The sequence below is a fragment of the Centruroides sculpturatus genome, unplaced genomic scaffold (genome assembly GCF_000671375.1).
Source record: "Centruroides sculpturatus isolate CEXI.00-Female unplaced genomic scaffold, Cexi_2.0 scaffold8, whole genome shotgun sequence".
In the NCBI taxonomy this organism is placed as follows: Eukaryota; Metazoa; Arthropoda; class Arachnida; order Scorpiones; family Buthidae; genus Centruroides; species Centruroides sculpturatus.
This window is the reverse complement of record NW_019384535.1, coordinates 958,593-973,155: the sequence shown is the minus strand read 5'-3', so window position 1 is coordinate 973,155 and position 14,563 is coordinate 958,593. Positions and strand designations below refer to the sequence as shown.

At 31.8% G+C, this 14,563-nt stretch overlaps 1 protein-coding gene across 1 annotated transcript in view; it reads left to right on the top strand.

Annotated features, from left to right (window-relative positions):
- Positions 1 to 8,058: 8,058 nt before the first annotated feature.
- The window catches only part of LOC111623167 (solute carrier family 15 member 1-like), a 14,583-nt gene continuing 8,078 nt past the window's right edge, over positions 8,059 to 14,563 (top strand). Inside the window, exons 1-7 of the mRNA XM_023365638.1 lie at positions 8,059 to 8,133; positions 8,206 to 8,295; positions 10,061 to 10,105; positions 11,277 to 11,398; positions 13,200 to 13,281; positions 13,417 to 13,515; positions 13,684 to 13,824. Of these exons, the coding sequence (XP_023221406.1) occupies positions 8,065 to 8,133; positions 8,206 to 8,295; positions 10,061 to 10,105; positions 11,277 to 11,398; positions 13,200 to 13,281; positions 13,417 to 13,515; positions 13,684 to 13,824 (648 nt within the window). The 5' untranslated portion in view covers positions 8,059 to 8,064. The remainder of the gene's footprint in view (positions 8,134 to 8,205; positions 8,296 to 10,060; positions 10,106 to 11,276; positions 11,399 to 13,199; positions 13,282 to 13,416; positions 13,516 to 13,683; positions 13,825 to 14,563) is intronic.

The window sequence follows — 14,563 nt, the reverse complement described above, 5'->3', positions numbered from 1 at the left end:
ACTCTTCACATCCAGATGTCAGTGATTTGTTTTTAGAGTGAGCTTTTGCAATTCGGGGATTCCCCTTGTATTACTTTTCAATAAAATAAACTGAATTAAGTTTGAATACAAGTTTATTTTAAGCTTTTATATGAATTTCTTTCAGACATTCGAAGTAATTTATTAAGCAGCCTATTTCTTTTAATTTCTGCAAACTTTTTTATGCGGTTTTAAGTTAATTTTAACTCGTTGTTTTGGTTTTATGCGATTTTAGAAAATTACGGAACATATCCCTACTTTTTGAAGGCAAGTAAAGTCATTTTTTATGCGAATTTTTTATATGCGCTTTTCTGTGGAACGTATCCACCGCATAAAACGAGACCTTGCAGTATTTCTTTTTTAAAATGTGATGTCCCGAGATCAATACTACGTACGATAATACCTGGAAAACTAAAAACAAATTATTATTATTATTTTTTAAGATAAATCGTCCATCTCTGGGTAAGTTAGTCTGTCGAAATATTTTGTTTTATGAAATTAAAACAAAAATGGAAGTAACAAGAAAAATTTATTTTAAATTACGTCAAATTATAAACAACAAAAAATTACTAAGCAATTTCGCAATTCTTTCAATATAGAATATTGTCAGTATAGCTTGAGACTTCCTCTTTCGCCGATTGAGCATGCTGGTGATAACATTCTTTAACTGTTCTGTCGAGAGGAAAGTTCATTTTTGACTAATTGTATCTCGAAGCTCCTTCAGTGTTCTTGGTAAAGGTTGACAGGATGAAATTCGTCTCTTCCAAACGTCCTGTGGGATTTTAGGAAATTTTGGTGATCATTTCATGCGACAAATACGTTTGTTTTCAAGAGTCATTAACGAGTGCAAATATTATCGTTCAAGAAAATGAAATCTGCACCCATAGCACATCCGAAAAATCTCATATGTGGGATTCATAACTTCAGATGTAGATATGAAATTTTGCAAAACATGGAGTTCTTGTTTTAGAGTTCTTCTTAGATTTTGTTTATTTATGTATTTGTATTAATTAATTAATTAATTGCTTTATCTACGATTGGATAATTTTGCTTAGGTTTTGAACATGAATCTACATATTCAAAAATTTAATTATATTTTCAAGTTTAAAAAGAATTTCGGATTGTATTTTTCATAAATAATAGTTATAAAACTGAATTTTACTTTATTTTTATTTGTGTCAGGTAACCAAGAAAGTTATATCGTTTTCCATACCTACAAACTGAAAGAATATTTAAGGAAATAACTTGATAAATAAAGTTATAATTTTAGTGACGTAGAAAACAAGAAATATTAAAGCACCTATTTATATGAAATAAACTTGAAGACAGGCCTGAATAGCATATCAAACCGTAAAAATGAGTACCCCAACTTCTGTTATTCGTTCTTGTATGTTGTATAAGTTTAAACTCAAAACAATGCTGTGCATGAGGCCCAAAAAATATGCTAGGCTCTAGAGAATGTTCTGCTAGTGTTTGCAGTTCTCAATGATGGTTTAAATGAGTGAAGAGTCGCTTGGAGATGCTCCATGTGAAGGATAATCATCTATCATTGATGACGATAAATTGAAAACTGTAATTGAAATCGATTCGGATGAAACATGCCAGGCATTGGCATAAAGATTCAAAGTCAGAGACAAAACTATTTGTGTACATTTACATCACCTTGGAAAAGTGTACAAGATCAGCAAATGGATACCACATCAACTAACTATTGCAAATGAGCAGCATTCATTAATTGCATGGAATTGTTTACTCGTTACAAAATAACCCATTTCTGGAGCACCTATTGCATGTGATGAAAAGTGGATCTTTTATGTTAATCTTACGATTAGTATCCAACGATCATGTCTTTGGATACTCTACGGGTGCTGTGCCACAGGCCTCCAAACCCAGTACCCCAGTACCCATCAGCAGAAGGTGTTGTTGGTTATATGATGAACAGTAATGGAATTATTCACTATGAATTGTTACTATCTGTTCAGACCATTAATGTGGACGTCTACTGTATCCAAATACAGCAGATTCATGAAGCACTTGCAACAAAATGCCTTTGTGGCTCACTAGTATTGGCTTTCTCTTCTCACAGAATAACGCAAGGCCACATGTCGCACATGTAACCTGTGACAAGATTCAGTCTTGGATAAAAACTTTTTATGCACTCACTTCAGTCTCCTGACATTAGTCTTTCACACTACTACTACTTTTTAAACTTTGACAATCGTAAACGGAATGAACAGTTCGAAACAGGTTGTGGTAAAATCATTGGAAAGATTTTTCACTTCTAAATATCGCAATTTTTACGAAAACAATATTTATAAGCTTGTTTGTGTATAAGAGTATAAGATTATTGCGTGTGAGGAAGGATAACTATTTTCATAAAAAATTGGTTTCTTTCTACACTGGTTCATATTTATTTTCTACGATAGGAAAACGACAAAACTTACTCGGTTACCTGATATTTTATTTATTTTATTGGTTCTACACTATAAAATTATATAGAATATGAATTTCAAAATTAATATCTCATTTGAATCTTTGATATATTAATGTGAAATATAAGTTTTATAATGTATATTATATAAGGTAATGTACAGTGTATAGAAGGTTTCTCCTAAACATAATCCAGGTTAATAGCTCAGAAAACACTGTCAAATTCATCATTGGTACATTAGTAAATTCCTCATAACCTTCCATCAAAAACGAGTAATATTATCTTAGCTTCTATTGAAAAAAAAACTAAATATCTAATTGTTAAATAATACAGCAGGTCGAAGTTAGAAAAAAATAAAAAGGGAGGGCCACGTATTCCAAAATATGTCGGTAAGCAACAAGAAAGAATAAGAGGAACCTTGCAATATTTGTTATGTGGGACTAAATAGAGGTACCAGCGAAGGTTATGGGATGTGTCGTCCCATTATATACACTACATGCGTATTTGTTACATATCCTCCATACGTCCATCCGTAACTGTTTTCCAATACAGTACTTGTGTACTACAATTACGAACGAGCAAATGGATCTCAGTTTGGTGAATCGTCACATAGGTGGTCAGATAGGTCTTGATAAATAAAGTTATAATTTTAGTGACGTAGAAAACAATAAATATTAAAGCACCTATTGATATGAAATAAAGTTGAAGACAGGCCTGCAGTTGACAATTTTCTCCATTATCAGATCACTATCTAGAAGCTCATTTGTTTTGAAGAATGCAATCCACCTATTTGACGATTCACCAAACTCAGACAGATCCATTTGCTCGTTCGTAATTGTAGTACACAAGTGTTGGAAAACAGTTACGGATGGACGTATGGAGGGTATGTAACAAATACGCATGTAGTGTACATAATGGGACGGACACATCCCATAATTGAGATGTGTCCGTTTGTAGAGTAAAAGCATTTACTGTAATATTAGTTTAATTTCCATTTTGCTATGTAATTTCATTTAATAAACTCCAGATTTTGTTACTATATGTACAGCACTTTTATTAAAACTAGACTTACCAATGACGTTTTTGGCTACGATTATTTACTCTTTAAAACGTATTAGTTTACGTCTTAAAGAGTAAACTCTACCACTTATATTAATAAAATACAGATATTTAGTGTTAATGTAATGTAGATAAATTTAAATATCTCTGTTGTAATCATTAAAATATTAATTTACAAATTACATAGGCTATATGTAATTATTTAAATTGAAAATAAATTTGTTTTTAATCTAGATAAAAACACTAACCGAATATTTTCATTTTATTAATTAGCTAACGTTCAATGTTTTGGAGCAACTACTTGCTTTCCATTGGTATTTGGTTTTCCAACTGTATTGATGTCACTTTCCTTGAGTAAGATTCAATATTTTCATTATTATTTATTTCCTAAAATAATTTTAGCAGTTAGAATATAGCCGAAGTATTAAAATTCAAATTGACATTTGTATAATATACAAATGTCAATTTGTATAATATACAAATTGACATTTGATGATTTTTATACAAATTGACATTCAATGAGTATATATATTATATATACTCATATATTCAATGAGTATATATATTATATATACTCATTGACAAAAAAAGTTACTCATCAAAAAGTAGACTTTGGAAGAAAACTAATAAATTTTATTAGTGCGAATGAAATGACAATGGTAATGACCATCATCATAATATCAGGCTGCAATTTTTAATTATATTTAAATTTATTCAATTTAAAATATGTACTCTGGATTTCAAATTAGTAGGGTTTAGCTCTCCTGTACATGATACTTTCCCTGATGACAACAGAGTCATGTCGATCATCTATGTAACTCCGATCTGGGGAAAATATTTGAAATAAAATCACGTAACTTCCTGTTTAGACCAAAAGTTAGTATATATTTAAATTGGTGTCTCCTAAGCTTAAACTTTCCATATCTGGGCTTGTCTTTCATCTATCTATCACATAACTCGACAGTCTCGATGGATAGACAGCCGAACAAGTGGCAATTGTAGAGACTACGTTTCTGTCTTGCCACAGTTTAGACAGCGTTTTAATTCGAGTAGGAGACGTCACGTTGTTTGTACGTGGCAAAGTTCAGATAAAAATGGATATTGTTCCTTTAATAAATGTCGTAAGCAGGACGCATCAACAAAATTATTCATTAATTAATTGCTCGGATCAGAAATAATATAATTAAATACTTTAAATTTGTTTTAAATGTTCCAATTCCGATATTCAAACGGGTGAAGATTTAAAACTTTATTCGTAATTCAAGTATCATGTCGATTATAAAACGTGAATGCATTTCGGAGTTGTGAGAATACGGGCGAGGGTTAGCCCTCTAGTCGTCGAGTTGGTAAAACCCGCTCACTTCGTCAGTGGATGGCTATTCGATACATTGTCGTTGGGATTGCAAGATCCTTCTGACGTCAGGACCTGACACCAGTTAGGATAGGATTAAACGCGTCCTAACTCGCGATGATTCCGATCTATTCGATTCACAGAGCTCAAAAATTAAAGGAGGGCTGCTAGTCAAGTGGGAAGTGCGATGAGTACGTCGATAAGGTGTCCAATATTCCGAGGAAGACAGGTAGACAGGTTAACAAATAACAAAATTTATATATGTATTAATTCTAGAGTACAAAATAACCACAAAACACACGACTAAATACTAAGCGTAAATACTAGGCTCTAGGGAAATCGCTCCCGTTCTAGCTACGTGGAAAGAGAGAGAGTTTACAAATGTTCTAACAAAACACAAAATACTTCTGAGAGAGATGTAGCTCTCTATTTCTATGGAGGAATATATGGCGATCGTCTAAGCATTTGGCGGGTGAGTCTTGGTCTATGTCGTATTGCGGATCGAGTCGAAACTCTCTATGGCTCTGAAATTGGCGAGACCTGAGACTGCTTCCATGGGGATGTCCGCTCTGGCTGAAACCGTGGGGGAGTCCGCTCTGGAATATGGCGAGGCTGGAGCTTTTGGTGGAGTCTGCCCAATATAGCGCTAAGGATGTCCGATCTGAGTTCGAGCTCCTTTTATCCTCCTGTGGCCTGGGAAAATGATCAGGTAAGCGGATGTTTGAAGACAAAGTTGCAGGTGTGAGGTCATAGGGGATTTGGTGATGACGCTAATCTGTCATTTAAATGGAGCTGATAGTATAATATTTTGTTCGAGACCTGTTAGATTCATTCTGTTTACTCGTTCGAAGATTGACTTTTCCCTCTTTTATCAATAGATTGTTATAATTCTTTAACAGTTGTTGATGAAAAGATTCAATCAATTTTTGTGCGATGTTTTCTCAACGATCGCGATGGAGAAATAGGCTAAAAATTTCCTTAAATTAGAGCAAAAGCAGGTCCTCCATCTCACAGAGTCATTATTGTTATAAGTTCCATTTAAGAACGTTCTGTTAAATACTAACAGAAACGGGTAGGAAGAAACATTGTGTTTAATGGCTTTCAGATGTTGTGAACAATGTTCTGTAAGGACACAGAGTGTGAGGTTCATAGAAAACTTTTCCTGAGAATATTTCCAAGCTTTTCTCACACAACGGAAAATGGGTTTGGGGCCGTCGGGTATAACTTTATGGAACCAAGAAGTCGGTGGCTCCAAAAAGTTTGGAAATCACTGGTTTAGATGGCGCTCAGAAATAGACGAACGTCGCCTTTCCAACGCATTTTAACCCGCGGTTCAGCCAGCGAGCATTTAAGTTAAAACTCCGTCTCTGCAATCAGCCATATAAGTCTACAACTTTTACAAATTGCAGCTCAATAACTGATTTAAAAAATGTCAGAAAACGACGATTTCTTAAGAAACAATTTGAAGAAACCTTTAGTAGCTTGTAAGGCTCTTGGATACATGTTGCGTGGGATCGAAGTTAACGAAATGTTTAATCGTTATTGGAATGCAATTTGAAAAACTGTACACCTATAAATTCCCACTGTTGTCTGTCTATTTATCTGTCCGTCCGTCCTTCCCTAATCTCGAGAATGTTACCAGAAAAATGAAAATCGAGACCAAATATGGAAAGCATATTGAGAGAATGTCCAGAATAACTGTATCAGAACTTCCGCTCTACACCGAAAATCATGTGAGTTCTGTTCAAATTTTTCCAAAAACAGAATTTTATACTCTGTTGTTATCAGGAAACGTGTGATATACAGGGACAGAACACTATTAATTTGAGATGGAAAGCATATATTTTAAATCAATTAAAGTAAGAATAAGATAAAAAATTGGATCCCAGCAGTGTGACCATGTTACAACAAAATAATTGTTAGTTGGTATTTACAATAGTTTAAAAACTTATAAATAATAAAAAACAATATAATTTTCATAAGTAACGCGAAAATAAAACACTACACTCAAAATTATGCCTTTTGCCCATTTATTATAATTAATAATATAAAAGTTATTTTTTAAATAAAATCCCCTAACAGATGGAGACAGGCACAATTTTAAACTTTGCTAAAATGTTTCTTAAACATAAATATTTCTTTACTGGATTTTTTTCTTTAGAATCTTGTTTAATTCTTTTATTAACACAATAATCAGAATTTTGATAAACGAATTCATTAATTTACAGTACAGAGAGTTTACAAATCGTAGAAAATTTGTAGGCTTATAAATATTTCAAAAAACAGATGCAACTTTTATATGTAATAAAAGTATTTTTTTTCAGTAATATTTGTAATTGGCTATCCAAGTTATAAAATTAATCCTCCCTCCAGAAATATGTTATTTGAAACTTTAAAATGTATAACCGTAAGTAATTTTTTTTTACTCTTTTGTAATTTCTGCTGTGTTAACTAGTATTTACTTTTATCGTATTTCAAACAATTCTTAAAATATTTTTTATTTTGTTGTTATCTTTAATACTGGTCACATGCTTAATTCTTAATTTAATAAATAGTTCAATAATTATTATTTTTCGATTTCGATGACACCCACAAAGAATAAAATTTAACGCATTTTCCTAATTACTGGCCCAATGGACATAAAATATTCGAGAATTTTTATTGTGTTGTGTTTACATTAAAGCATTGCATTGTATATGTATATTGTTCATTGTTTATGATAAAACTGCACATGAAGAAAGATATATATTTTCTCATTTTTAACTCTTTCAACCTTGAAGGCACTAAGAAAACTTTTTTTGGCAATAGCCATAACAAATTCCACCAGGCTCACAATGTAATGAGGAACGAAATGATAATGAAACACTACTGAGGATTCGATCTCGGATCTAAAGCAGTAGACTGACACCCAAACTTCTAAACATTGAGTCGTTATTCTTTATTTTTCTTTTGTAAAAATTATACAAAATTTGTTGCCTTCTGTAGGCGTTCTCTGTAATACATCCTTAATCGCTTAAATTTATTACAGAGCACCACAAATTAGGAAAAATTTAGTTTGCCAGTATCTGAAAATACCTTAAATATTTTAAAATGATCTGTTTGTTGTATTACAAGGCGAATTTTTAGTGTAAAAAATTAAACATTGTCAATTTTTCGCTTTAATTCTCTGTAAATTTCATGTTAACTTTTATAGCATGCTGTTGTTATGAAATTCAAATTAAGAAATAAAATACGAAAGAAGCATTGGTTAGATTATGCAGATGACAAATACGAAGTAAGTTAATGTCTTGTTTTCGAAACATTACTGACAATTGAAAATTTTTAAAATATTTATTGTTTATTTCAGAAATGCGTTATTTCTGATGTGAAAGATCTGATTAGCGATTTGTTTCTACTGTTACCTCTTCCGGTGTTTTGGTCACTGTTTTTTCAAATGGTAATAATAATATTGTTTTCCAAATAATATAGAAAGCCAAGCATGAAACAAATATATTACACTATACAAGATAAATAAGTTTTAGAGCTGAACGAAGTAGCCATACTTTGTCAATAATTCAGATTTAATAATTGACAAGATTTAATTTGATTATCTTTGTTTATTCCAAGCTTTTATTTAATACAGTTAAACCTGTTTGTATAGAAAAGAATTGGAGATAGACAGGTTTCGAGATATAGAGGTTCCTACACATAAACTAAAATAGGTTTCACTAGAGCAATAGCAAGTACAGTACATAACTGTATTAGGTATAAATAAAACATAAGGTTTTGGGAAAAATTATTTAAGATAAACATAGAAAATACATTGAATTTATACTGAAAATGTAGAGGTAAATATACATTTCGAAATAAACATGTTTGAGGTAGAATTGAGGTAGACAGGTTCAACTGTATATTTGAAACAAATGCATCATATTATGTAAAAAATTCAACATAATAGTTTTTCTATATTTAAATTTTCGTTCAGAAGTGGTTACAGTTCTTAAATTATTTTAGAATTTATTCTAATTATTACTAATATTACGTTAAAATATATATTAGCAAGCCAATATTCAAAACAAAGTATAATATTTCTATATCAAACTATTAAATCGAGTTTAAAATATCTCTGTAGTACCAATTTCAATTTTTGATAACTCGTCCTTTCTAAGTGTTCAATATTTAGTCCGATTATCTCTCGAAATTGTTTTATTTTATTAAAGCATACAACACCACTTATTCAATTTAATATTGTAATAAGTCTCTGAATTCTTTTTGAAAATATTATGAAGATAGGTAGGTAGATAGAGAGTGGTCATGCGTCATGTCCTGCGAAGGGTCGGACTTAATGAGAATTTTACATGTTGTTAAGATTTACAGTCTTATCTAACTATATAAAACTGAAAAACCGGATTTTTTATTTCTTTTTTTCTATCACTGTATGCCAAAATGGCCACTGGAGGCACCTCCTAGCTATTATTTAAATTAACAATAAATTCAGTATATTATTATTTGATGCGGTTTTATGAATTTTTGGCTGTTTTAGTAGTGTACACCATGAGAAATTCAGTATATTATTGTTTTTATTTGTAATAGGAATTTATTATTTATACCACGGAATGACACCGCTGCTGCTAGAACGCCTATTAGGGACGTCCCTGGCTACTAGAATAGAAGGATTAAAAGTACAAAATAATTTAATAATCTTAATCTTAGTTGTTGTTTTTTGCATGGGCAACGCCGGGCTCATCTTCTGGTTTTTAATAAAACTCATCTCTAACCTCAAATTTACCATTTTATAATAATTAAAAATACAAAAAATTTTATAACAAAATTCATAAAATATGGAGCTACACACAATTTTATTCATTTATTATGATTAATAATATAAAAGTTATTTTTTACATAAAATGTCATAAGTCAGAAAATTTACGTAACTAGTTGCTAGATTTTTCACTTTACATCAAAATACAGTAATTCAACTTATATATATATTATGCTTGCAAATAACATTACGTGGATATAAAATTATTAAATTTTTCGCATGTCTTTGTTGTTTTCCAGCACATCATTAAAAGTAAAGATCTTATTTAATTTAAAACATGCTTTTCTAAATATATTTTTATATATAACTACGTGAATAAATGACACATTTGCTTTACATTTATTTTCAAAACACTCTGAAAACTTCTTTTGTGTTTTATTTAATTTCTTTTTCTACCAAGGGTTCGAGTTGGACGTTGCAAGCAAACAAAATGAATCAAAACGTAGTAAGTATTTTTGCATAATAAAATTTTTAAACTTTAAACAATAATAATCAATACTACCGCTAAATATTAAACTATATAAAATAATTTAATGTCGATAAAACGACTTTAACAAAATTATCTAAAATAATTATTAAAATACTGACTTGTAAGTATATAATAATAAATGGATTTTAAGATGAAATTTTATATTTACTTCGAATTTTTGCCAAAAATTAATAAAATAAAGTTTTTTTTTTATTTATGTTTATGATAATTTCTTGTAATTAAATACATTTTCACAATATATTTTAAAAAGATATACAGTAATGTTTGTATAAATGCATGTCAATACAAGAATAAGTGTTCAAGAATAAGACTTACGAAATATTAAATATGTACACAATGCAAATTGTCTAATATGAACCAAACTGTGTCATTGGACTGCAATTTTCAAATTTCAGACATAAATTTCCATTGGCGTCAGTTTGTTTCTCTACCTGATTGTTTTTCCTTAATCTCGAGAGCGAATTTAGATAGATGAAAGTGGAGAGCGGATATGGAAATCTTAGGGGAAGTTGGACTTGATTAATTGAGTACGAACTTCCGGTTTGATCCAGAAGTCACGTTGTTTCAATTCAAAATTTTTTTCCAGAACAGAATTAGATGACTTGTATGATTCTACTATTAACAGGAAAAGTATCATGTACAGGGACAAAACAATACTAAAATCGAGAGGATTGTGACAAAAAATTGCAGCTTAGCATTGTGAAGATGTCACAATAAATAATTGCTCATCAACTTATTCTGTGCAGTTATGCAAATACAGTATATGCAAGTACTAAATAAATTAAAATATACAAGTTAGTCACTAAAATATCTAACATCTAATTTAACATTAAAATTCATTTGTATGTAGAAAAGGACTGGCAGAATTACAATTTTATAAAAAGTAAAATACATCTGGATACGAGTCCAATTTTGCTTGCCATGTCTAATCAAGCAAATTGTCTCTGCAATGGAAATAGTTGTTCCTGGTGATTAGACATGGCAAGCAAAATTGGACTCGTATCCAGATGTATTTTACTTTTTATTAAATTAAAATTCATGTTTATGCAATTTAATTCTTTTAAATTAATTTTATATATCAATATTTAAATTAATATTAACTTAATCGTTTTTTTCTTTCTTTCAGTTAGGTTTTGATATAAAACCCGATCAAATGCAAGCATTGGATCCAATTATGTTTATTATTTTTACACCTATATTCGATTACTTATTATACCCAGCATTAAGCAAAGTTAATCTTCTCACTAAGTAAGTTATAAATTTTTGAGTCCATTACTGTAGTTCAGGGGTAGGCAGTTTGTCAAGTGAGAAGAGCCAAATTGTCATTGAAATAGTATAACAAAAGTACCAGAGAGCTGCATATATAACGCGCACTAGACAGACGCCCCCTAGTGCGCGTTACATGCATTCCATGACAATAATAAATTCCTATTACAAATATACTGAATTATTTATATTGTTATTGGCTATTGGCCAAATGAATAATAATAATTTATACTGTTAATTTAAATGTGAGAAATACGACACACGACAGGGGTGCCTCTAGTGGCCGTTTTTGGCATAACGTTACACGGACAGACACGCGTTCAATGGGTTATGTATATATAGATATGCTTCAAATGCTGCCACTCGCACGCGACTCATATTAATCAACGCGAGTGTCGTCGTGCGGACAGGCTAAAGAGTGGTAGAGAGTATGCCGTACGAGTCGAAGTTTGTTCGGTGGCTCTATCTCATAAATTCATAAGTTATGTGACTGCGGTGAAATGAAGTGAGGTGAAATTGGAATTTATGTTCGAAGAGCCGCAAACATCTATGCAAAGAGCAGCTAATTCCGACCCCTGCTGTAGTTAAAAGTTCATTTCTCATTAAAGGATAAATACAAAATTTTATTTATTATAGAAATATCTGCTGATAGGGCAGCAATTTGAAAAAATTGTAGACCTATAAATTTCTGCTGTCTGTCTTTCCTTAATCTCAGGAATGGAGCTAGAAAAATGAAAGTCGAGACCAGTTTTGGTAATTGCATGGATAGAATGATCCGATTAACTCTATACGAACTTCCGATTTGCAATGGAAGTCACGTTAATTTAGTTAAACATTTTCCCCTAAAATAAGTTAGATACATGGCCGGCAGGACTCTATTGATAGCAGAAAAAGTACGATGTACAGGAACTAATTTGAGGTGGAGAGCATATATCATATATTTTAAATTAAATTAATTAAAATATGACTAAAAATTACTTGTTAATAATTTATTTTATACTAGTAGTCTGGTCCGCCCCCTAGTGGGCGTTCTAGTCATTCCGTGGTATGAATAATAAATTCATATTAATGGGGAATGTTTTCCCCTCCCCACGGAGGAGGAAAATTTATTGCCCGTGAGAGAGGGTATTTATTTCCTCCTGTTGGGAAGGGGTTAAGAATCATTAGTACAGTGGCGCGCAGCCAGATGGCCGAGCGGTCAAGGTGGCAGCCTACCGCTCTGGGGGACCTGGGCTCGAATCCGAACGGGTCGAAAAATCCCCAGGAATTTTTCGGGAGGTGGTCTGTTTGGATATATCGGGCCCCATCCCTCACCACCCAACAGTCCCATTATGGGCCTGGCCGAACCCATAATGGGCTTGCAAAAAGAGGCCCTCTTAGTGCGCACAGGGCGGAAAAAGTTTTAAAAAAAATGTACAGTGGCGCATCTGAAACGGGGGGTCGAGGTTCCCTGTCATTCATGAAAGGAAAAAGAAACAAAAACACTAAAAAATGTTCCAAAAATCATTTGGGGAGCAAACCCAGAAATTTTTCGGTGGGTAGTGTGTCTCGTATACGTTGAGCCCGGTTTTTATCACCCGAACGCCTAATTGTGGGCCAAGATGAACTACGGTAGGCATAGTAAAAGGCCTCTTACTGCCCACAGGGTGGGCTAAGAGAGGCGATTTTTCCATGCCTACCAGGTGTTTAGTACATACCTAAGAAAATAAAAATAGTCCAAATACACATTTCAAATCATATATTGATCAAAACTGACGTGTTTTTCTGTTTTCTATTTTTATAGGCCTCTTCATAGAATGGTCATAGGAGGTCTCTTCGCATCAATGGCATTTATAATCGCCGGATTTCTGCAGTTGTCCATTGAAGTAAAGCGTCATTCAATTCATAATATAAATTATAATTGATGCTTTATTTTATATTTCTGTGTTACATTAAATGTTATTATATAACAGCTATAACAAAATTCAATTTACTAAAATAATTTAATTTTTTTTTTCTAGAGCAACCTCTCCTCTCACATTCATCTGAAAATTATTAATGAAAGTCCATGTGAAATCAGTTTAAAAGTACAAAGTTTATCTTCAAATATTACTTTCCAGGTAACTCAATTTAAATTCTCTAGTTATTTAACTGATACTACTTTTAATTAATTTAATTAATTAAGAATACTGATTTTAAAAATTAAGAATACCATTTATTGTTTTATTTTATCATCTAATCCTTCATTATTGACACTGATAAAGGTGAAATATTATTTCTTTCTATAGGTGGATAATAACAGCATTACTGAAACTGATGTTCAAAACTTACATTTAAGTAGTTTACATCTTACATCTTGTAAAATATCAAAACCGTTTATTTATTTTATAAATATGGAAACCAACGAAACGCTAGATCTTCCAGAATATGTAAGTACATCTTTTTTTACAGTAAAATTTAATTGGATTTTATAAAGTACCCAAATACAGTGGAACCTCGCTTAACGAGACTATTTCGTTCCAGAATCTTACTCGTAATGCGAAATACTCGTTAAGCGAAACAATTTTTCTATATAAATTAATATGAAATACAATAATGCGTTTCCTGCCGAAAAAAATACTTAAATATTTTATGTATAACGTTTATTCAAAGAAAATTATACAATATACAGTGGTGCCTCGTATAACGTACGCCTCGAATAACGGACGCTGCGAATAACGGACTTTCTGTTTGGCCGTTACGTGACTCGAGCAACGGACTGGCTTGCGAACAACAGACTTTCTGAGAACAAGTGCGAATGATGTTTCCACTCTTTTGCCGTTGCCAATGACAATCTGCTATTTTTATAATATATTAGTACAGTATTATTAGAATATATTATTAGTATATCTGAAATACAGAGCTCCCGTTGGGATTCGGCTTGCTCCCTTGTTTATTACGTACATCACCTCAGTGCAGGGTATTTACATCTATTCAAGTGTTATGCAAATCATGGCTTCTAAAATAACAGAAAGGTGATTTCGATTGAAATAAAACAAGAAATCATCAGAAGGAGTGAAAGTTGACACGGACTTCCTTGTCAAATGGGGAGAGGTTCAGGAGTTTACCAACACTCACTATGCAAACAGAGCTGAGGCCAGCAGGATCAATGATCTCTACAATGACACC